Source organism: Talpa europaea, assembly GCF_964194135.1.
Source record: "Talpa europaea genome assembly, chromosome: 2".
NCBI lineage: Eukaryota > Metazoa > Chordata > Mammalia > Eulipotyphla > Talpidae > Talpa > Talpa europaea.
Genome location: NC_140068.1, coordinates 96814332 through 96838661, shown reverse-complemented (window position 1 = coordinate 96838661; position 24330 = coordinate 96814332). Strand labels below are relative to the sequence as shown.

At 52.0% G+C, this 24330-nt stretch overlaps 1 protein-coding gene and 1 pseudogene across 2 annotated transcripts in view; one reads left to right on the top strand and one right to left on the bottom strand.

Annotated features, from left to right (window-relative positions):
• Positions 1 to 24330, top strand: part of ITPR3 (inositol 1,4,5-trisphosphate receptor type 3) — a gene marked incomplete at both ends in the record, with an annotated part of 64983 nt that overhangs the window by 2582 nt on the left and 38071 nt on the right. Inside the window, one exon of the mRNA XM_084228004.1 lies at positions 12865 to 12935. Within this exon, the coding sequence (XP_084084130.1) occupies positions 12865 to 12935 (71 nt within the window). The remainder of the gene's footprint in view (positions 1 to 12864; positions 12936 to 24330) is intronic.
• Positions 7510 to 8094, bottom strand: LOC311167606 (cytochrome c oxidase subunit NDUFA4-like; annotated as a pseudogene). The gene is made up of 2 exons: positions 7854 to 8094; positions 7510 to 7580 (listed from the first exon to the last, which is right to left on the bottom strand). The product of its transcript is annotated as a cytochrome c oxidase subunit NDUFA4-like (transcript).

The window sequence follows — 24330 nt, the reverse complement described above, 5'->3', positions numbered from 1 at the left end:
GAAATACAGAACCTCAGGGCCTCCCCGGTGGCATAGCCGGTTGAGTGCAGTGCTGTGAAGTTGTCCGCAGCCTTTGCAGTGCAGGTTCGATTCCCGGCCAGCCAGGGAGCTACCCACATGGTGTGGTAGACCTCTCCTGTCTCGCCTGCTGCTCCCCTCAGCAGTGTTTTCGGTCTGTCTGCCTGTTCTGCTCCCGGCTCGATCTCTGGTGAATTCTCTCACCCCCCACACCTCTGGCCTGTACCCCAGTTCTTGTATAAATAAATAAATCTTAAAAAGAAATATAGAACCCAGGCCCCACCCCTCCTCTTGGATCAGTATTGGGTTTGGTCTCCTACAGTGCTTTGCCCTGAGATGCTTCGAGATGAGAGATGCTTTGCTCTGAGTGGTTCTCTCTGCTCCATCCTCTCTAGAATCTCTCTGTCTCCATCCTCAACCTTGGTCTCCTGTCTTCACCCGGGCTGTTGGTGCCCGTGTTTGTGAACCCGGGAGGCTGATTTGGTGTCCTACAGGTGCCCACTAAGGGCTGAATGGAATGAATTTGTTGAAGACAGGGGCAGTGGGAGGTGGGAAGGAGGGCATTGGTGGGGGAGTCAGATTCTGGCCTAGCTCTGCAGGGCAAAGTGGAGGAGACCAATTAGAGCCGCCTGGATAATTAGAGCTCCTGGTGAAGATTGTACATTAACTCTGGGTTGGGAGGACGGGAGAGGTCTGGGGAGTGGATGCTGGAGCAGGTCAAGACCTCAGCTAGAAGGAAAGCAGGCCCACGCCTGTTCTTGGCAGGAGAACTAGCCAGGGCCACTGCCTTGCCCCTTACCCCAGGTGGGAGGCAGGAGAGGCCAGGGCTGGAGTGACTGAGCAGGGCCAGCAAAGGGCAGAGGATTTAATGTGGCTTCAGTCGGGTGCTAAGTGTGCAGGGTGCGCCCCTCCTGTGTAGTCCCTGGAAGATCTCCTTTGAGTGACCAGATGGGTGTCCCCCCCCCAACCCAGGAAGTGAGCTGGGGAGTGCAGGTGAACTGGGTCTTGAGGTTGAGCTTTGAACATTTGTCAGAGTGCCTCTGCCCACTTACAGCTTGGGCACTTACAGCTTGTGCTTAGAGCACAATTTTGTGGGCTTTCAGGTCCTCTGGACCATATCACCCAGAGCTGGGTCATCACATGGAATAAGGTCAGAAGACCTCACCCCTAACTTGGGGTTCCCTGTCCACCTTTCAGTCTGACCCATCACTCAGGAGGGTAGGCATAGGAGGTCAGGACCCGGAAGATGTAGAGGTAAATGTGGAGGAAGGCCCAGATCCCGAGGACAAGGACCCTTGGCCTTTTTTGCTTTGTCACTAAATCACAGGGTGATTTGGCACAGCCCTGCCTTCTCAGAGTATGTTTCTGTCACACTCCGTTACACTCCTAAGGTGCTCTGTTTGCACCTGAGAATCCCCTGGGGTGATTAAAAAAATTCCAGCTCCTGTGTCCCATGTCAGAGAAACCGGATTAAAACTTATAGGGCTGGGGTCTGAGGGTTGGATTATTTAAAATCTCCCCAAGTGACATTTTAAATTTTTTTAAAGATTTATTTATTTAAGCATATAAGAACTGGGGTAGAGGCTGAAGGTGTGGGGTGTGAGAGGATTCACCAGAGACAGAGTGGGGAGCAGAACAGGTGGATCTACTGAAAGACACTGCTGAGGGGAGCAGCGGGTAAGTCAGGAGAGGTCTGCTGTGCCATGTGGGTAGCTCCCTGGCCAGGGATCGAACTCGTGCTGCAGTGTCTGCGGACAGCTTCATAGGTGGCATCTTAATCCCTTGTGCCACCAGCGAGGCCCTCCCCAAGTGATTTTAACATGAACCTGGTGCTGGGATCCCCAACCTGAGGACTCCCCAGGCCACCAGGCTGTAATGATGCCTACCTGTTGGGTCTGATTGTCTCCGTGGCCCAGAGATCCCATCTCAGCCTGCATCGGACTTCATTAAGTCATTCAGCAATCGTTTGTTAAGCATCTACTCTGTGCCAGACACTGTTCTAGTCATGAGGGGATCAGTAGTAGCCAAGACAGAGTTCTAGCCTGTTCTAGTCTATCCCATGGGGAGCTGGGATTGAATGTCTTTAAGAACCCTTTGAGCCTTAAGCCCCTGAGATGCATGTAAGTAATTCCAGGAGGGGGCACTGCCCCTCCCATGCAGACCGCATTCCCTGGGCTGATTTCAGACCTGCCCTTGGCTTTCATTTAATTATGATTTCATTGGAATGAGATGTCGGACTTACCCGTCTCCTATACCCCAAGGCAGGGTCTTGGCCTCAGCATGGCCAATCCATGTAACTCAGTTTTTAAAAATACATACTTCTTCTGATTAAAAGATACTATATGCTCGGGGGAAGAAAACCTGAAAATCTCAAAAAATTATCTGAAATACCACTGCAACTATGTTAACATTTTGTATATGGACCTTCTAGTCTTTGAATACACAAATATTTACCAAATGACATCACACAGCACGTATGGCCTGGCATCCTGTCTTTGTGGGGATACATTCGGCTGTGTTTCCCCATGTCAACACACCATTGTTATGGCTGCCTAGTAGCCCACGGTAGGATGTACTTTATTTAAGTGACGCTAATATTAGGCATGCAGGTGGTTTCTAAGTTTCTGCCATTATAAGCCATCTGCACTGAGCCTCCCGGGCTGTGCGTGCCTGAACACTTGTCCATTTATCCTCGCGGGAGAAATTCCCTTCAGTGGAATTCCCAGATCAAAGGGAAAGTGCATCTTTTACCTCCCGAGTGCTCTCTGGCCCTGCTGTTTTCTCTGGTGGTGGAGGCGCTGGGACAGGGGCCCACTTTGTGTCACTGTGTGAAGTGCTGTCCCAGGGGGTGTGGGGAATAAGATCAGTGCCCACTGTTGAGGTAGAGAGGGGACTTCGGGAGGGTTCCTACAAGACAGAACAGCCCCCAGGCTTCTGTGCTGCATCCAACTTCTCTGCCTTAAAGAATCCTGCTGTAGCCACTTGCTCACACTCTGCCCTGCCCTACATTCCTGACCCCACATCCCCTCCCGACTTGGCCTAGTGGGACTGTGGGGTGGGTGGGGCGGTGGCTTGGGTTGGGGGTGGGGTGATGTGCTAGATTTTAGGGTGGGGCCACAGCAGCTTTCTGCTTTCAGCTTAGGGGGAGGTTCCTGGATTTCCATTAACCCTGAGAATGTGTCTGGAGGCCCTGCAGTCCATCCCCCACCCCACCTGCTCTCCATGCTTCACCGGTGGGGAACTGGGGTGCTCCTCCCTGGAAGGGGGCAGTGAAAGAGGAAGGAGACCTGGGCAAGGGGAGGAGAGCAGAGTCCAGATCTGGAGTTTGCTCTGAGGCTCCTGAGCTTGTTGCGCTGGCTTTTCAGGCAACGTACTGGCATTTGTACCTGCAGTCACAATTCCTGCAGGGATGACCCCTGGCTTTGTGAGGCTGAAGGACTCGTCTGGGGTCACAGAATAGGGATCCCAGGAGAGGAGGCTTAGGGCCTTTCCCGCCAGGGGCGGTGGGGGCAGGAACGGGCTGGGCATTGGCCACACAGTGGTGTGGGCTGGGGATGGCTCTGGGCCCAAACACAGTACTAAGGGGTTTCCATCAGGGACGCACTCGGGGCGCTGGGAGTGGGGAGTGAAATGATCACAGCGGTGTGTAAAGGTAGGTGTATTTTTGGTGGCAGGTGGGCAGAGACAACAAACAGAATCTGAGCCCAGGGGCCGCTGCAGGTGCTCCAGGCAGACACCTGTGAGCATTTGGCTCGCAAATCCATCTCCATCCCTCACTCAGTGCTGCCCAGCCTCAAGCCTGCAGAGAACTGTCCTCTCCAGGGTCTGAGTCTAGAAAGGGGTGACGGGGTGCTCCAGGAGAATTAAGTCTGTCATCAGAGATGCTGGTGGTGGTGGCAGTAGGTGGTTCTGGCCTTTCCCTAAGTTGTCTCTCTGACTCCTCACCAGCAGCCTGAGGATAAATACAACTCAGGAAAAGGGGGAGCAACCATTTAGAGCATCTACCACCTAGACTTAATAATTGCCCACATTCTGCCCTATTTGCTGTATTTTTTGCTGAAGTATTTTATAAAGTACGTGCATTGCATGTATGTGATTAACATACTTTCAAATACTTTGCTTTTCATCTCTAAGAAGTAGGACATGTCCCTGTGCAAGCACAGCACTGTTATCACACCAACTAACACTCTCCTAATAGCATCCAGTGCCAGTCCAGTCAGCGCGCCCCGGTGCCCTCAGTCTGCCCGTGACTGTCGATTTCTTTAGATAAGGATCTAAACTGGCATCCGCCACTTAAATCTCCTTTAATCTAAAACAGTGTCCCTGCCCTTACCCTTTTCCCCCTACCCTGATCCTGACAAGACAGGGTTGGTTCTGATGTAGACTGTCTCACTTTCTGGAGTCATCAGGGCCACTTTTGCTGCTGTTTCCCAGAGAGCTCTGCGGGGGTCTGGAATCAGGCAGCCTGGCCTCAGGGCCCGCCCTTCTGAGCCTCCTCCAGCCTCAGTTACATCCAGTAGGACAGGCCAAGAGCCCAGCTCTCAGTTCTGGAGAGCAGGAGAGTCTGGGCTTGTACAGTCAGTGTGTGAGGTGAGGCCAGTGGCCACTGGTGCCCACCCCCTGGTCCTGACACCCCCCCCCCTTCTCAGCACGCTTTCTGTTTCTCCTGTACCTTGTCCCTCCTTGGGCCCAACAGAGACATGTTTCCTGTCTTCAGAAGCACTGTTGAGACCCCAGGACATGCAAGAACCCATCTAATCCTGACAGCCAGAATCTCAGGCCTGTGGGCAGGGCCAGCTCTCTAAAGCTTGCACACTAGCCAGGGATCTTCATTTCTACTGGGGCACGTTTGGTCATTTTTGCTGCCTCCATTTCTTGCGGAAGAGGCTCTGGGGGTTTTTGGGTGTGTGGCTTTCTGCCCTTTCTAGACTTGAAGCTGTCTGACAGGATGAACCATGCTGGTTTAAATTGTCTATACCCTCTGGTCCCTTGGGTGACACAGGGTAAATCCTTGTAAAAAAAGATAGGTAGAGGCTCAGTAAGTAGCTGCCTTTGCAGGGATGAAGAAGTGAATTTCTTTTCTCTGATGAGACAGTGAATCTTTCCTAACATTCCTCCCCACCCCACCTAGTGGGAATGACTTGGGTATCTGGAGGAGACTTCAGACCCCCATCCAATCATGAGGGTGACATTGTTGGGTGTGGCCTTCCTTGGGTCCGGCCTAGATCTGTGGGGTGGTGACCAGTGCCCTGGGCTGGGAGTCAGAAGACCCGAGGTCTGCAACTGACTGTTCCTTAACTAGTTGTATGACCTGAGTGGGTCAGTTTCCTCCTCCTTGCCTCAGTTTCCAAGCTAGATGGGAAGGGGCTGTCCAGGGTCCCTCAGGCATTTTCCTAGTCTTTGGTTCTTCCTCCTGTGGTTTCTGTGATGGAGGCCAAGTTGGTAGGTCCAGTTTTGATTCCAGCTCACCTGTCCCACTTCTAGCTCCTTTTTCCTTCTCCTTATCTAATCTTTCTAGACAGAACTGACCCACCCCACTCCCTTTTCCACGGCTCCCACCTGGATCTCAAAGTCCAACCTGGGCAGAATGGGGCCACCCAGGTTCCCGGACAGTTCTGCTTTCCCCTCTTCCCTCAAACCAAGGTGTTGGGGTACAGTCCCCATGGGCACCACAGGGACAGCTCCCCAATCCTTTTAGAACATAGTTGTCAACCAGCACTGCCTCCTCCTAGACTTGACCCCCCCTTCACCCAGCCCCCCATCCACATGCCACTCTGTTGATGCCCTGTTGTCCCTGCGTGGTATGGACTCAATCTGGACTTGTGGCTCCCCTGGATGGAAGACGCATGATAGAGACTGTTCTCAGTGTCACTCCTCAGAGTCACTGGACTGGCCCTGGAGAGGTGGGGTATGCTCAGTATAGAACTATTGTCTTCAGGGCCCTCAGAATGCGAGGCATGAGTTTCCTGAGGGTGGGGTCACACCCAGACATAAGCTTTTGTGTAGTGGATGCCTGGGTTGGATGTGTTGTAGATGTGCCATCAGCTGACCAGCTATGCGTCCCCTTACCCTGTGGACCTCACGCCGCACTGTGGTAGGATTGGAGTGAGGTACTGGACGTGAAAATGTTTTATAAACTAAAACGTGTTCAGCACATTGGAGGCTTAGTTTTTCTAATGGGATTCTGGCCCTGGGTGCCAGGGTCTTGGATGATGGGCGATGCTGTGGTGGGAATGGGCAAGGCACTCTGCAGCAACCTAAGTCGCTGGCCTTGAAGATGGCAGGACTCAGATGGAAGCGGGATCAGGGGGTTGGCGAAGGGTAGGGACAAGGCTCTTTCCCGACCTTGGGCAGGGATTGGGGCCCAACGGAGGGCTGGGGGCTGTGTGGGGTGGGGTGTGTGTGTGTGTGTGTGGGGGGAAGGAATGAAGCCATGTGGCCCCTTCTCCCTGGAGAGCTGACTCTGGCTTCGGGCACCTGTGACCAGACTAGTTTAATAAACACAGATGCCCCCCGCCATGAGGGGCTGTGAGGGTTGCTACGGCCTGGGACGTGGGTGCCACAGAGGGGGACGGGTCCACGGGGTCCACTCTCAAGTGGCACGGGGCGGAGGAGGGAGTGAGGCGCTGGCCGCTCTGCATCCGCCCCGCCCCCTCTCGCCTTCCCCCGCCCCCCCTCTCCCCCCCCCCCCGCGCCGCCCCCGGGGCGCGCCTGGCGGAGGCCCAGCCTCTGGGCAACTTGCAGTCGGAGGCTGGCCGGGGCGAGGCCGCGCTCGTCCTCCGTGGGCGGTGCAGCCGGGGCGACGGCGGCACCGGGGGGTGGCGAGTTTCGCTCTGCGGCGGGGGCGGGGGTGGGCCTGGGCGGCCGAGAGCGCGCTGCGGCCTCCGCGCGTGGGCTGGGCTCGCGGGGCTGGGGGCGTGGCGGGGGCGTGGCGGAGGCGGAGCCGGGGCGGCCCAGGGCGCACTGCGGCCAATGCGCGTGGGCTGGTTCGCGGGGCTGGGGGCGTGGCGGGGGCGTGGCGGAGGCGGAGCCGGGGCGGCCCAGGGCGCACTGCGGCCAATGCGCGTGGGCTGGTTCGCGGGGCTGGGGGCGTGGCGGGGGCGTGGCGGAGGCGGAGCCGGGGCGGCCCAGGGCGCGCTGCGGCCAATGCGCGTGGGCTGGTTCGCGGGGCTGGGGGCGTGGCGGGGGCGGGGCGAGGTGGTCGGCGACCGCTACTGCAATCCACCTAGCCAGGTGCGCCCAGTAAGGAAGACCGGGCCTCGCCCTCTGAGGCGCCCCCTCCATCAAAACTTACCTGTCTGTTGTCCCGGCCGCTCGCGGTCCTCCCCCTGTCCTCAGGTCTCCCTGCAGCCCATCTGATAAGGGCTTTCTGCTTATCTGTGAAGGGCTTGCTAGGACACCCCACCCACCTCCTGCCCCCTCCCACCTGATAGCGCCTTTTTGGGATGCCTCTGTCCTAATGAGCGCGTACGTGGAGATGCAAAGGAGGCGCTAGGGGACTTTCCGGGTCACTCGAAAAATCCTGCCTATCGCCCCTTCTTTGTCTACAGGCGAAGACTCCCCTAAAAGCACCAGATGGGACGTGGATGAGACCCTAAAGGTGCCACGTCTTAGGGTTTTGGGGGCGGGGCGCTGAGTGTAGTCCAGAGTTCCCTGGAGATTGTTTTTTTTTACGTTTCAGATACCTATTAATGAGTGCAAACCACAACACAATACACCAACATGATTTCGTACATTAGGGGGAAGTTATTTCCTGGTTAAGAGGAAGATTGTGTGTGTGGCTTCTGGAACACCTTCATTTTTAGCAGCGTTAGTGTCACTTTTCATTTACAAACCTGGCCCTTCTTTCTTCAGCTTGTTGTAATCTACATTCATTGGGTAGAACTTATATTGCTCATTGGGGGTCAGTTTGTTCCAGGGTTCTGGGTTATTCCTTCTGTCCTAACTGACATCTGGATTGAAAAATGCCAGGCACATGACATACAGCTCTGCTCCAGTACTTCTGGCTCCAGTAAAAACAAAGAGGGGGATTAAGCTCGGCTGCTTCTTGGCCTGAAGCAGGATCTGGTAGAGCATGGAGAGCAGAGGAGACCAAATCTGCAAGGCCTGGGACTAAGATGTCTCTGTCCGGATCATGCTGATTCTGTTAGTTCAAGACCCCGCTTGGCGGATGGAGGGTGTGGAATGTTGGAGCCAGGAGGAACCTCTGGGAGCCCATCTGCTGACCTGGTTTTCCCGATACCTTCAGGGAATCCCTACTTTTTCTGCCTCCCATAGGGCTAGCTTTTCTGTTCTGGCTCCTCCTATGGCCGATTCCTATCATCTCTGGGCTACAGGTCTAGAGGTTTTCTTCCCTAACCTTGTTTGGCATTCTCCATGTTCCCTCGTTTTCTCTAAGTGCTTTCTGCTTCAGCTCCCAATGTGTGCCCTGCTTCGTAGACCATTGGGCACTGGGAGGGCCTGACTTGGAGACATCAGGGCTTCAGAAGCTGTGCCAGAGTGGGCAGGACGGAGGGACGTCTCCATAATAACCTGGGCCAGGGGGATTAGGAAAAGCACGCCAGGCATTTTAATTTACATGTCTTTTTCCTGCATGTGTGACCCACGAAAGGAGTTCCCGGGGATGTGTGGAAGGGTCCCCTGTGAGAGGATGGGTTTTTCCGTAGGCAACGCGTCTCTGAGGAGGGGTTTTCCAGTAAGCTGGTGCACTGACTAAGATGGGGGTGGAAAGGGGCACCCCAGCCTTTCCTCAGCCACCCTGACTTCTGTGTTGCTGTATGGCTGTCCAGCACCCCTATCAGTGCCGGGTCCCAGGCCCTGGCCTCTCCTGTGTCCCCCACCCAAATTTATCCGTCCTGTATCTCTTCCCCTCAGGACTTTGCTAAGAGACAACCAGCTAATCTGATTCGCTTTCTTACAGGAAGTCTATGAATTATTCAAGGCTCTGCATGGCTCCTGCCTCTTCTTTCACACCTTCTCTGATTGCCCAAGCTCTCACCTCTCCCTTTGTTGAATTGGGACAAAACCCACAGCTGGTGCCACCAATTGGCACCAATGCATATTCTGCATATCATTAACTCTTCTGAGTGTGTAACTTATCTTCCTGACCTCCCTGAGGCAGGGGCCTTATCTTTCTCACTTCTCATGTACTTCCCTCAGCAGCTAGTAAAATGAATTAATTCACCCAATATGTATTTCGTATGTGTCTGCTCTGCACCAATTAGTGGTCTGGAAGCCAAGGAGATAGCAGGGAGGCAAACAGACCTGTCCTTGTCCTCATGGATCTTCCATCTCCAGGTGGGGGATGGTATATGAATAAGTGAAATAAATGGCAGGTCAGGTGGTAGGGAGTGCTGTGGAAAACATTGAGGCAGGGGAATATGGGAAAAAGTAGTTCACAATTTTAAAAAGAATGAGGAGATGGTATCCAAGGGAATGGGTCATTTTAACTTAGATCTGAAGGAGGCAAGGGGGATAGCCAGGAGGGTGTCTGGGGCAGAAGTTTTCATGCATTGGGCAGGGCCAGTGCCAAATTGCCTGGAAGGTTCGAAAAGCCCGGAGGGGGACTGTGGGCTGCAGCAGAATGGGTAGGTGACAGGGGAGGAGATGAGGTCAGAATGGTGAGGGGGCAGATCATGTGGGGTCTTTCAAGAACTTGACTTTTACTTTGAGGTGGCGGTTCTGGGGGACTCTGAGCTAAGGATTACCCTGATTGGCTTACCTTTTATTGAAATCTCTCTGCTGTGCGGGGAATAGTCTGGAGGGGGAGGTCAGGGGGCCAATGGAGCCACAGTAACTCATGCAGGTGAGAGCTGAGGGGTGGGTGGTAAGTGATGAGAAGAGGGCAGATTCTGCGCTTGTCTGGGAAACAGGCCACCGCGTTTCCTGACAGGTCAGCTCTGAGGGGTGAACGGAAGAGAAGAGTCAGAGATCAGTACAGGCTTTTTTTTAAAGTTTATTTATTTATTTATTCATTCATTCATTCATTCATTCATTCATTCATTCAAGCACTGGGTACAGTCAGAAGCGTGGGAGGGTGAGAGAATTCACCAGAGCCAGAGCGGGGAGCAGAGCAGGCAGAAGGACCGAAGTACACTGCTGAGGGGAGCAGCGGGCGGCAGGAGAGGTCTGCGCACCCTGTGGGACCCTCCTCTGGTGGCCGGGGAGCAGCCGGGGATGGAACCAGCGCCGCAGAGGCTGCGGGCAGCTTCGCAACCCAGCGCTCAACCTCTGTGCCACCGGGGAGGCCCAGTACAGGCTTTTGATCTAAGTTGGAAGGATGGAGCCACCATCAGCGGAGGTCAGGAGGATCCAAGAAAGCATTTAGGAGGAATAACAGGAGCTCAGGTTTAAACTGCTGAGTTTGAGAAGGTGGACGTCCAAGTGGAAATTAGGTAGGTGGTTAGGCTGGAGTTTGGGGGACAAGGAAGGGCAGGGATGAGTGTTCGGTCACTGGTGAGGTGCAAGTGGTACTTTGAAGCCATTATGAGTGTGGTCAAGATGACAAGGGGCCTGAGCAGATGGAGAGCGAGAGGGCCAAGCACTGAGCCTGTCCAGAGGCCAGGGAGAGGGAGGAGACAGAGGGGTCCTCACGCTGCCCTCTCCTTTCCTGTCACTGGCCGCTGTGAGGCCCCTGCAGCCCCTGCCCCGATGCTGAACAGTCTGACTTCAAAACCCACCTCTGCTGTTTGCTAGCAGTGTGTCCCTGGACAGAATGTTTAACCTCTTTGTACTCTGGTTCTCCTGCTAGATAATGGAAATAAAAACAAAGTAGATTTAGAAAGATAAGTAACAATATATAATAACATTAGAAATAGAGCCCTGCTTGCTATTATAATTACCATTACTGTTACAGGGCAGGGAGAGGGGCACTCCAGACCCCGCAAACCTGCCTGCTGTAGATGGGTACTGCCATCCACTGCATCGCATCAACACAAAACATAGGAGACTTTAATGGGAAGGAACTTTAATACAATTAGGAAACAATGCAGAAAAGAATCTAGTTTCTAAATGAAGCACCCAAAGTTACCCGTCCCCTCGTGGGTAAAAGTCCATCCAAATGGGTTTGGCCCAGAGCAAGGCCCCAAAGCCTGCCACAAGTCTAAAGCATCTTCCAGTGGGGACCCACAGAAAAGGACCAGAAACAACCAGACAAGTCTGGAGGGAAAAGAGCAAAATCAAAATCAAGACAAAAACTGTCATTGTCACCTCCCCACGGGTCTCTCACCCACATCTGTGTCACCCAGGCCATGACCAAAAGGCAAGTGTAATTTCTTCACGTGTCTCTGCTCCATGTGCCTCCTCCAGGTCTCCTTCTGGCTCCATCCTGCTTCCTTCCTTCCTCAGTGTCCTCTGCAGCTTCTTCTCCCTGCTCAGCAACACCTTCCTTTTGGGTGGGGCAGGAAACCTGGAAACTCCCCCTTTCCTGGGGACCACCCTGTTACATTACCACTTTGCAGAGGTAGTGCCAAAGGGAAAACACAGGGTTCTTCCTTAAGGATCTCATGGTGTAGACACAGCCAATAGTGGTAGTAGTAAGAGATGTGGTGACAGGAGAGGCCAGAACCAGGTTAGTAGGGAGGGAGGGAGAATGGGAGGGAGGGTATTGGCCAAGAAAGGCTTCACTGAGAATGAATGGAGTTCTGGTAGGCCTGGGGCTGGGAGGAGAGCCAGGGTGGGTAGGGCATGAAGGGCATTGCTGGCTGCCAAGACCACCTCTGTTGACATGAGAGCTCCAGGGGCCCTGGGAACAATGGGTGGTTTTAGCATTGCTGGGGCCAGAAAGTGTAAGGCTAGCTAAGGAGTGGGTGGAGGTCGGATCACAAAAGGCCTTGTTAACTAAGCGAAGGAGGGGAGGAGCAGAAGGAGGTTTTGGAATCAGAGCTGTGACTTTAAGCAAATTATTTAACCTTCAAACCCAGTTTCCTTCTCTGTAAAGTGGCACTAATGACTAGTCACTTGTGAGGAAATTGCTGAGAATTCAGAGACAGCAGTTGTGAACTGCTAAGATAGAGCTGGCCTTTGAAATGGTGGGCCATCTTTAACCTTTTTCCTAGAGGGGTGGCACTAAGGAAATTTAAACTCAGAAATGAATGAAGGGATGTATGGGTGGGGAGGTGGATGGATGGATGGCTGCAGGGTGGATGTTGTCCAGGGATTTGGGGTTAGCTCCAGCCATGGTTATAAGGGTTATTTCAATGCCCTAGGGTGTACCAAAGAAGAGAGTATGGAATGGGGCCTGGCTGAGGTTAGGAAGGTATGAGGTTTGTTGTCCTGTTTTTGAGACCCCCAAATCTGTCCCCTCATTTGGAGTTTCTCATAGGCATCTCTCATCTGTCTGTCTCTCTCTGCCTCTTTTTCTTAGCCTGTTTCTCTTTCTGACTTTGTCTACCTGCCACTTTCTGTCTCCCACCCTCCCTGGCTCTGATGGTCTTTCCCTCCCTATGCCTCTAACTTGATCTCTCCTGGTCCCTTTCTCTCTCCCTCCACTGCCCACTGTCCCTTTCAGGTCTGGGTAGCAGGGACTTGAGACTTTGGCAGGAGTTCCTGGCAGTGTGTGACAGCCTAGCCAGCAGCCGACTGCCCAGTTCCAGCTGGGGATGGGGGGTGAGCTGGGTGTGGTTTTGTGCTCTTCCTGGGGCTCTCCCACCCCTAGCCTGAGAGACCTTGCCTTTTAACAGTGGTGCCTGGAAAAGGAACAACTTGATGGTTGCGGTTTGTGAGTGATGGAGAGGTTTATTTGGAGGCCTCCCTGGGGCCCTGGAATTCCCTGGCCTGAGGCGGGGGAGGCCTCTGTAGAGAGATGGGCCGCTTCTTTCCCGCTGACTGAGCTGCCTTGTCCCCCAGGCTGGTGGATGACCGCTGTGTGGTGGAGCCTGCGGCCGGGGACCTGGACAACCCCCCTAAGAAGTTCCGAGGTAAGATGTCTCCTACCACCAACCCTCCTCCCAGGCTCCTGAGTCCTGGACCTGGGACCCACTCATCCAGTCTCTTTCAGCCCTGTGGGCCATGAGACCAGGCTGTCTACAGCCATGCACTGCTGCCTGGGAATCCCCCATGGGCTTGCACCGCAATCCTGGCGTGGACACACCTCTCCCTTCTTTTTCTGGGGGCCACGCCCCACTTCCCAGGGGCACACCCACTTCTGGCCCAGGTCCCACTCTCCTTTGAACTCCTCACCAGCCACAAGGCTTTCTTTGTCTGCGTAACTGGGCGTTTTCTTAAGGAACAGAGGTGGCAAAGAGGATTTCCTCAGGTGTGAGCAGGGCCAGGTATGAGCCCTTTTCTGCACTACAGTCTCCTCATCTGTATGGTGAGAGAATTGGACCCAGTGTCTTCAGGGGCTTCAGGGCCCATCTCCTGACCCTTCTTGTGCTGTCAGCTTCAGGGGTGTAGATGAAGCCTGGCTTCCCTCCTGGCTTCCCTCCGGGACCTCTGTGTCCTCCATGGTCAGTGTGCTCCAGCCCGCCCCGGACCCAAGGCCACTGTGAGAGAGACATGCTGTCCAGCTGTCACTCTGCCCGGGCGGGGTAAGGTGCTCTTGTGGTAATTGCCTGTGAGGCTGAGATGACAGTCAGTCAGATGGCTCCTGGGCGTGGTGGGCAGGGTGGGAGCAGGCAGGAACATGCCAGCCGCTGGCTGCCACTGCGTCTGCCCACGTGCTGCTCCTTTCAGGAGAGATTAGCTGGGATTGTCCTCGAGGGGCATGCTGGGAGGGCATCAGGATTTATGACCGCCCTCCAGCATCCTTGGCTGTCTGCCGGGGCCTTGCCCATCTTCAGCGTGTGGGGGAGATGAAGGGGCTCCTCCCAACCTGCAGAGGGGCCCAGCTGCTGTTCCACTGATTCCATCACAGCCTCTGACTGTTGGGCTTTGCCTACAGGTCTTGCCCCTGGGTGTGTGGGAATGGTTTCTGACTTGGGACTTTCCTCATCATCATATACTCTTCTGCTCCACACCATCGGCCCTCTGCCCCTTACCTCACCCCCTACTCCTCACTCCTCTCTCATTCCCTGCAGCCACACGGGCCTCCCATTTTTCAGCCTTTCTCTCACCTCTGCACTTTGCAGTTGCACTTCCTTCTGCCTGGAAGGTTCTTTCACCAAATATGCATGTGGCTGCACTATCAGGGCTGTGGGGCTCATATCCTCAGAAGGGGATTTCCTGAATGCCCAATATAAACTCCCCCCCCTCCCTCCCTGTTATCTCTTTCTCAGTAGTAGTAGGAATCTGATGCTATTCCATGCATTTTAAGGATTTGTTTCTCCTCTGTCACCTATAGAATGTCAGGCAGGGATTTCTGGCGGTTTTGCTCACTTTGAACTGCAGTGTCTGCCACAGAGTGGGTGCCTGGCGTAGCTGAGGAATAAGTGCCCGCCTGGGCCCCTCCTCGGCTTCCTCCCGTCACCTCTTCGGGCCTGGCTACTCCAGGTCCTGGAGACGTGACTCACTCAGAGTCCCCAGTTAAGCCACGAAAGCACTGGGCCCAGGCTCTGGGGTTTTCAGGGTGCTCACGTGGGGCCCCTGCTGGAGGCCTAGCTCTGCTCTGGCCACGCCTGCGCCTGTGCCCTGAAGGTTGGGAATGGATCATGACAGGGCTGGGGTCTCCTAGAGCCAGGAATAGGAAAGACTTGAAGTTGCTGATGGAGGGGGTGGGCTCTGTTCTAGCCAAGGAATGTAGGGGAATTTTGGGGGAAGAACTTGTCAAGGGAAAGAGAAGAGGGTCTTGAAAGTGGGCTCTGCCTGGACAGATAGGGGACTGGGACCAAGAGGAGCAGGTGTGTGCGTGAGCTGAGGTGTGCAGCCAGCTTGTGGTGTGACAGGTGGTGGCGGGGAGGTGGGTGTGGCCAAGGAAGATTTGCCCTAGGCTTTCAGTAGACTGAGCTGGGGCCAATTTTTGACAACAAAAAAGCCACTTAGTAGAACAAATGCTCCTTTGACTCCTAGCCCTCCTCCTACACACTCCTTCCCACTCCCTCCTTTCTCTTCCTCTCCATTTCCCCAAAGCTTAAGGGTGGGCCTACCCAGGGTCTGAGCTGCCCCATTGTTCTCGGGCCTCCCTGGGCCGGCCAGCTCAGGGAGGTGGAAGAGGGCTTCAGGCTCCTCGCTCTCTCTTCCTTAGCTGGTCTTTGGTGTCTTGGAGAGAGAGGCAGAGGCCCCCCTATACTCCTGATAGCCTTACTTGGACCTGAGGAGAGCCCAGTTCTGGGATAGAATCAGGTCTTCTTGACAAGCCCTTGGCAGGTGCTTATGGGAACATTCGAGCTGGGGATGAACAGACTCCAACCTTTCCAGCTGTTTTTTTTTAAAGATTTATTTATTTTTGCATACAAGAACTGGGGTGTAGGCCAGACGGGTGGGGGTGAGAAGATTCTCCAGAGACAGAGTGGGAAGTAGAACACAGGCAGATCTCCTGAAATACACTGCTGAGGGGAGTCAGGAGAGGTCTGCTGTGCCATGTGTGGGTTAGCTCCCTGGCTGGGGATTGAACTTAGGCAGTTGCGGTGATAGAGCTGAGACTTAACCCCTAGGCCACCAGAGAGGCCCTCCAACCTCTTGAGTTAAAGCCCAGAGGAGAGGAAAGTGGAGCTTGGCCTCAAACCTGGTGTCCTATCTGTCACTGTTCATCTCTCTCCCACAAAACCCCTCACCCTGGAGGGAGCTCCCAGCAGGGCACAAGGTGGGTCATAGCAGGCATTTTAGGAGTTGGGTAGAGGATGTCAGAGATGACTGTGTCCTGAGGCCCCCACAAGTGCTATCTTGGGGGTGCTCAGCCATTGCTGGGAACTGTGCTCTCTTCCCCCTCTCTCCCCACAGTCCACCACCTGGCAAAGCCCCACGAAGCACCCACCTGCCTTCATCAGACTCTCCTTGGCTTATTTGTGGTTTCAGCTCCAGCTACTTCCTTGAGCCTAGCCCAAGTCCCAGCATGTTCTGGGAATTCTTTCCAGAGTCTGCAGAGCCCTTGGAGGCCCAGGCTGCTAGTGCCGCAGTGTGTAGGGCACCCCATACCAGCTCAGTCTCCCTGACCCTTGCTTTGCTGTAGGGTTTTGTGGTCATGGCTGCTCTGTGTTCTGTGCTGCTTCCTTCCTCCCCACGCCCCAGCCAGCCTTATGCTGATGTCCATCCTCCAAACCTAGTTTGTTGCTATTTTCATTAAGATGTATTTCAACTCTGTGCAAAAGAGAAAAATAACACATATCCTTGTACCCACTCCTGAACTCTGTCAAATCCTTTTTGCTATGTTTATTTCTTATATTTTTATTTTTTAAAGAGATACCATCTTATGCCTGAAGGTGAAGCCCCCTGTCTTCTCCTGGCTCCTTCCCCCATCCCCAGAAGTAAACTCATCAGAAATTGGTGGGCATCATTCACTGCCTGTCTTTATGCCTTTGCCATTAAGATAGAGGGATATAGCCATATAGGGTATTAGTTTCCATTTTAAAACCCCATATATTAAAGGTAGCCTTTGTATTTTCCTTTTTCTGCACTGTTTTTTTTTTTTAAGATTTATTTATTTATGCAAACAAGAGCTGGGGTACAGGCCAGAGATGTGGGGGGGTGGGTGAGAGGATCCACCACAGACAGAGTGGGGAACAGAACAGGCAGACTAACTGAAATACACTGTTGAGGGGAGCAGCAGGCGAGACAGGAGAGGTCTGCTGTGCCATGTGGGTTGCTCCCTGGCTGGCCCGAGATTGAATTTGTGCTGCAAAGGTGGCAGGGATTGAACATGTGCTGCAGAGATGGCAGATTGCTTCATAGAGTGGTGCTTAATCCCTTGCGCCACTAGGGATGCCCTTTCTGCACAGTTTTGAGATCAGTCCACATTCATCTGTTTAACTGCTATGGAATATTCCCTTGGGTGAGCAAGCCCACAGTCCCTTTATCGATTCTCTTATGGCTGGACATTTAGCTCATTTCCGGTTTTGGCAATTGCCAACACTGCCCTGGGAGCACTCTCGGACGTGTCTCCCAGGCTCGTGTGCAGGGGTCTCTTGGGGAGAATCCTGGGTGGGAGGAAGCTCTTCTGCACCTTCTTGGGGTTGTGCACCCTCATCCCCCCATCCTGTGGGTGCGCCCCCACCCCAACCTTGCTCCGCGCCCATCCTTGACACACTCAGCTTTGTCCCACTTAAATTTCTTCCAGCCTGCTGGGTGTGAAATGGCATCTCACTGTGGTTTTAATTTGCATTCCTCTGACGACTAGTGAGATGGAGCATCTTTTTGTGTTTATTTGCCACTTAAAATTTTCCTTTTTTTTCCTGTTCGTAAAAGTAATACAAATACTTGCTCCGACATCAAGAAGAAAGCAACAGCGCCCCCATTGCATCCTCTCTCACCTCCTGTCTCCTTTCCAGGGGCAATTGCATTAGAAAATCTGACGAGGTAATTTATTCATACAGTTAAAACATCAAAACACTGTGTAAATACACAAAGTCTGCTCCCCCCTGTCCTCCTTATTGTCCCCCCAGGGCGCCACTGTCTTTAGTTTCTTCCACATCCTCCAGTCGTTCTTTATGCAAATACAAGCATATATTCATATTTCCTCCCTTTTCTTACAGAGGGGTAGCATCCTGTCTTCTGTTCTTTGCTGTTTATAAATCTTTCTGTGGGTAAATCTTACTGAAGATAGTTCCATGTTACTAGATAGAAATCCTGAACTCGGGCCTCCCTGGTGGCCTAGAGGTTAAATCTCAGCTGTCACTGCGACTACCTGAGTTCGATCCTCGGCCAGGGAGGTGACCCACATGGAGCAGCAGACCTCTCCTGTCTTGCCCTCTGTCCCCTCAGCAGTGTATTTCTGGCCTATACTCCAGTTCGTCTACTCAGTTCTTCTGTGATTTATAAATAAATAAATCTTAAGATTTTATTTATTTATTTATTTATTTGTTTGTTTATTTATTTATTTATTTATTTATTTATACAAGAACTGGGGTATAGGCCAGAGGTGTGCGGGGAGGATGAGAGGATTCACCAGAGATAAAGTGGGGAGCAGGACAGGCAGATTGACTGAAATACACTGCTGATGGGAGCAGCGGGTGAGACAGGAGAGGTCTGCTGCACCATGTGGGTAGCTCCCTGGCTGGGGAAGGAACTTGTGCTACAGTGGCTGTGGATAACTTCGTAGTGCTGAGACTTAACCCCTTACGCCACCAGGGAGGCCCCATGGTAATCATTTTAAGTGCACAATTCAGTGGCACATTCTAATTGTCATGCAGCCAACATTTTTTAATTCACTTTGCTTCTTTCTTTATTCTTCCTGTAAAGCTGAAACTCTACACCCATTAAACGATAATTCTCCATTCCCCCAGTCCAACCCCAGGCGGTCATCCTTCTACTTTCTGTCTCTATGAATTTGATTATTCCTAGCCCCAAGAAAGAGTGGAATCTTCCAGTATTTATTCTTTGGTGCCTGGCTTTTTCACTTACAAAATGGCTTCAAGGTTTACCCATGTGGTAGCATGTCTTTGGATTTCTGACCCTTCTGCTTGCAGCTACAGAGCATTCTATTATGTGGCTCTGTTATAATTTCTTTAACTGGCTCCCTCTGATGGTCATGTGGGCTGTTTCCAACCTTTTATTACTCCTGATCCAGCTGCGGCAAAGACTGTTGTCCTTCGTCATTCCGTCCCAGTGCAGGTGTGCTCTTGGAATCAATGACCAGCAGTGACATTGCTGAGTCAAAGGGTGGGAGGACCTGTGATTCCCATCAAGACTGCCCATCACTCCCCACTGGGCTGCAATGCAGTAAGAGAAGGAACCAGATGCCGCAAGAGAGAACAAACCCACAGACACTGGAATCAGACGTGATTCCAGCACCGTAATAAGAGGAAGAAATCCCTTTGAACTTTTCCCATTGTTTCTTCTGCTAGCACCATCTCTGCAAAGGGTTTTGCTTAGCTGACTTAGCAGACTTGGCTCACTCCTCCCCCATGCTCCTAACAGCATCCTGTTGCTGTTACAGATTTGCCATGGTCACCTTTATAAACCTAAGTGTCACAGTTACACCTTTTTTTTTTTTTTAATTCTCCTGAACAGGATTTTTTTTAGATTTATTTATTTATGCATACAAGAAGTGGGGTGTAAACCAGAGATGTGGGGGGTGAGAGGATTCATCAGAGAGAGTGGGGAGCAGAACAGGCAGGTGGACTGAAACACACTGCCGAGGGGAGAAGCGGGCGAGGCAGGAGAAGTCTGCTGTGCCATGTGGGTAGCTCCCTGGCCGACCCGGGAATGGAATTGTGCTGCAGTGGCTGGTGACAGCTTGACAGCACTGTCCCTAAACCCTGCACCACCAGAGAGGCCCACAGTTACACCTTTATTCTCATTCTGTCAGCTCTTCCAGCACTCTGCCACATGTCTGCTCCACCACGACCATGCACGCTTTTATTTTTCATCATCAAGACTGAATAAGGGCCTCCCCGGTGGCGCAGCGGGTTGAGTGTTGTGCTATGAAGCTGTCCTCAGCCTCTGCAGTACGGGTTCGATCCCCACTGGCTGGCGAGAATCCCACATGGTGTGGCAGACCTTTCCTGTCTCGCCCGCTGCTCTCCTCAGCAGTGTATTTCGTCAGTCTGCCTGTTCTGTTCCCCGCTCTGTCTCTGGTGAATCCTCTCACCCTACTGCGCCTCTGGCCTGTACCCCAGCTCTTGTATAAAAATAAAAAGATCTTTAAAAAAAAAAAAGATAGCATAAGCTAGCACTATGCCAAGCCTGAGCCATAGTGTTAAGGCTTTAAAAAAACAAAACAAAACAAAACAAAACAAAACAAAAAAACCACTGAATAAGCTCTATATCCTCTTCTGTAACCACAATGGAATGTTCGATATTTTGTTCAATAGGTCGAGTGTCAATGTTGATAGCAATTAAAAGTAAATGTTTACATTATTTATACAGAGCTTATATATTATTGTGATTGTAGAGCTGTATTTCCTGTGCTCTGTTCTTATATCCAGTCCTCTGCACTGCTGCTTTTCTTTTTCTTTTTTTAAGATTTATTTTTATTTATGCATACAAGAACTAGAATGTAGGCCAGAGGTGCTGGGGCAGGGGGGCGGTGAGAGGATTCACCAGAGACAGAGGGGGAGCAGAACAGGCAGATTTACTGAACTACACTGCTGAGGAGAGCAGCAGGAGAGACAGGAGAGGTCTGCTGTGCCTTGTGAGGTCTGCTGTGCCAGTTCTGCTCCCTGGCCAGGACGGAACTCACGCAGCAGTGGCTGGTGACAGCTTGATAGCGCTGAGGCTTTAACCCCCGAGCCACCAGGGAGGCCCCTGCACTGCTGCTTTACAACCTTGGTTGATCACAAAACTATTGGGTGTTCATGGTGCCTTTAAAATGATTTTTTCCAGGCCTTACCCTAGACCTGCTGAGATTTATGGGGGACCTGAGAGTTTGTACTTTTTAAAGCTCCCCCGACTCTTGGTGATTCTGTATAGTGGCAGTGGTTTTTGGAGTGTTACACATCTTCACTGGTTTCAGGATTTTATTGCATAAATGAATATCCTCTTATCTGCAGCCTCACAGGCTCTGTGCTCCCCTAGCCCTCAGGTGTATGTCCTCAGCACACACAGTTCTTACTGTATGAACCCACCCTGCAGACTTTTCTCTTGGCCGTCGCTGCTTCTGATTGGACCGGTCTCCTGGATACCTGTCCATCCTTCCTCTTCCCTGCCCTTTTACCCTGTGGTTTGGTGAGAAGGAAGGTTCTGGCCCCTCTGGGGCTCTGCCAGGGCTGGCTGCCTTTGGACAAAGAGCACAGCTCAGTAAAAGCATGGAGCTGTGCATAGGGATTGGCCACAAACATTTCAGAGGGCTCAAGTCATTTATTTATTCAACAAGTGTTTTCTGATGTCTATTGTGGGCAAGTCTGTGAGGGAGGATTTATGTGAGAGAAAAAGATTTAACAAGTTCCAGGTAGTAACTTTCCCAGAAAGACTTAGAGGGATTGGGAGCGGGGAGGGAGCACTTCTGTCTTCATCCCTCTCCTGGGATGCTCCAGGGCAACGTGTGTTATTCGAACACAATTTCTGACCCATTAGTGAGTTATAAAGTCACTTTAATGTAGCTCCACCACCCTTTAAAGCATTGGATAGGATAGAATTAGAATGCATCAGCCATAGTGAGAGCTGTTATGGTTTCATTAATTTTTTCTTCAGCTCTGTCTAGTCTCCTGTTAAATATGTTCAATGAGTTTTAAATTTGGTTATGGAGATTATTTTTTTTTTTATTTCTAGAAATTCCATTTGGTTCTTTTTCACTCTGCTGTGTCACTTTTTTTTTTTTTTTATAGTTTCCTGTTCTCCGTAGGGCTCTGCAAGCTTTTCTCATATTGATTTAAGCACACAGAGTAGGCATATCTGTGTTGCTGATGATGTCTGTGTCTGCAGTCTGTCTGAAGTCTCTTCACGTCCGATGCCAGTGTCTGTCTGTGGGTTTGTTCTCTTTCACGGCATCTTGTTCCCAAGAGTTCCTGGTTATCTTTGTATACTGGTTATTGCATTTGAAAATTTTGGTATGCGTGACTGCGGATGAGGATAAAGGTAGCTTCCTGCAGAGAGATTTTGAGGGCACCTCCTATCCAAAAGTGCCTGAAGCCAAACTTCAGTTTGGGGGTTTCTTGCACTGGCTGGGGGGTTCCAGTGGGCTTGAGTTCCTGGAAGGACTCTTCTACTCTGGGTGTAGCCCTTGCCTGGGGGTGGGATAGCCCTTTGGGGCTCCAGGTAATGAGGGGAGGGTCTCCTGCTGCACTCCCCACCTTCCATGACCTGGGCTTGGATTTGTGCCCATGTTACCTGGTGAAGCTGTCCAAATAAAGGCTCGTGTTTTCTGGAATCAGCAATACCCTCGGGGAGAAAGTAACTTGGGTGTTTCTCTATCTCCCTGGTTCCCTTTTGATCTCCTGTTCTGGCCGGATGATTCCGCGCGCCGTCTTGTCAGTTCTTGAAGAAGTCTTAGAGTAACATGCGTTTGAAATATCCGATTGTTTTAGTTCTTTTCTGGTTGGCTTGGTCCAGAGTGGATTACAACCACATTCTCAGTCCTGTGGGACCCAGCGCCTGCCCATCATTACCAGGGACTGACGTTTCTGTTTCATGAGGGGTGACCCAAAAGTGCGTTTCCTAGGTGAGTCAGGTTAGAGAAGCCTCAGTCTCTGCTCTTGGGGTAACATGCTCAGTCTCTGCTCTTGGGGTGACATGGGGCGGCACCACCTCTTTCCTCCTTTTCTCTTGTCTGGATTGGGAGTCGGGGGTGGTGGAGGGCCGTGGGGAGGCCTATGGGATGGTGGCCTCCCTGCCCTCCCTTGGCTTCCAAGCTCAGGCTCAGGCCCCAGCTGACTTCACTCCTGGGGCAGCTCCCCTGGGCTGACTGGACCCTCACTGCCTCCCTCCTGTCTCCTGTCCTGCCCGCCTCCCCTCCACTGCAGTACCTCACCCCTTTCTTCCCTTCAAGGCTATAGTCAGACCTACCCTCCCTTAACCCCCACCAACATTCTACCAGGGAGGGTTTCTAGATGCCTGTATTCTTTCGGCTGACAGCTGCTGAGCGAGTTAGAGGAGAATGCCACAGGGATGAGCTCCAGTCAGCCCTGCCTGCCTGCCCCTCACAGTCTGTGAGTGTGGAAAAAAGGAAGCAGATCACCTTGGACCCAGGGACCACCTCACCCAAACTTTTTTATTTTCTTATATCATTGTTTTCCCCTCAGGTATAGCTCCTGTAGTTATTTTTTTTAATTCTTTTTTTTTTAAAGATTTATTTATTTATTTTTTTAAAGTTTTTTTTTTTTTTTAAAGAGGCATGTATTATTTATTTATTTATTTGTTTGTTTATACAAGCACTGGGTACAGTCAGAAGCGCGGGAGGGTGAGAGAATTCACCAGAGCCAGAGCGGGGAGCAGAGCTGGCAGAAGGACCAAAGTACACTGCTGAGGGGAGCAGCGGGCGGCAGGAGAGGTCTGCGCGCCATGTGGGACCCTCCTCCGGTGGCCGGGGAGCAGCCGGGGTATGAACCGGCGCTGCAGAAGCCACGGGCAGCTTCGCAACCCAGCGCTCAACCGCTGCGCCACTGGGGAGGCCCAAAGATTTATTTATTTATGCACTCAAGAACTGGGGTACAGGCCAGAGATGCAGGGCGTGAGAGGATTCACCAGAGACAGAGTGGGGAACAGAAGAGGTGGATTGACTGAAATACACTGCTGAGGGGAGCAGCGGGTGAGGCATCTGAGAGGTCTGCTGCGCCATGTGGGTTGCTCCCTGGCCGGCCGGGGATCGAAATCGTGCTGTAGTGGTTGCAAACAGCCTTTGTAGTGCTGATGCTTAACTCCTTGTGCCACTAGGGAGGCCCCTAGCCCCTGTAGTTCTCCCATCATGTAGCACCCATGATCCATCACCACATTCCCTTGTGCTTTTCCCCCTCCTGTTTTGACCCCTCTCCCTCCCCCACCCCTGCTGTATGCCTCAGATCTACGGTCAGCTTGCTAGTTTTATCTTTTTCCTGACCCTTTGTTCAGTTTTCCAGTGTTTCACCTATATGTGAACCCATTCTATATTTTTCTTTTCCCTTCTGGCTAAGTTAGCTTAGCATAATCCCTTCCAGCGCTATCTGTGTTGCTGCAAATGGCATGAGTTTGTCTTTTATGATCCCAGAGCCCCTTTTAATATTATGAAGTGGCATCATAAGTCAGACCGTCTATCCACATCTAGATTATTTAATATGAAATGGGGGCGGTCCAGGGCCAGCGCAACAGTGGAGAAACAAAGGGAAAGCAATTTATACTAAAGGCATATGTGTTTTAGAAGTAAATGTGGGCACAACTAGAAGCTGTCAGTTTGCCTCTGAATCATGAAAGCAGCAGCCCCCAAATGCAGGCGTTTGTGAGCAATGTATTTTCTGAAACAGTAAAAAACACCTCGTAAAGTTTAAACACAAGGACAATCTTCCCTCAGTTTATAGTGAAGTTGCATTCCTGGAAAATTCAGAGTTTGCTAGAACATAAAAAATAGTTTGTGTTTCTTTGTGCTGCTCGGACCCCAGCACTGCCTGAAGCCTTCTGCCTGACAGTGAGCAGGCGTCCCCAGGACAGTCTTTATGGTGCAGGAGTCCAGCGTCCCTGCCCAGCCCACTAAATGCCAGCTGTGACCTCAATCTTTGGGATGACCAAAATTGCCCACCCCCCCATTTCCAAAGTGTCCAGCTCCAGCGGGAAACCACGCCTCTTACAAGGCAGTGAGATTGATGTGGTGACCAGGGATGGGGTGGGGAAGCATTGGGGTGTCCAGTCCAGCCTGAAGGAGCAGGAAGACTTTCT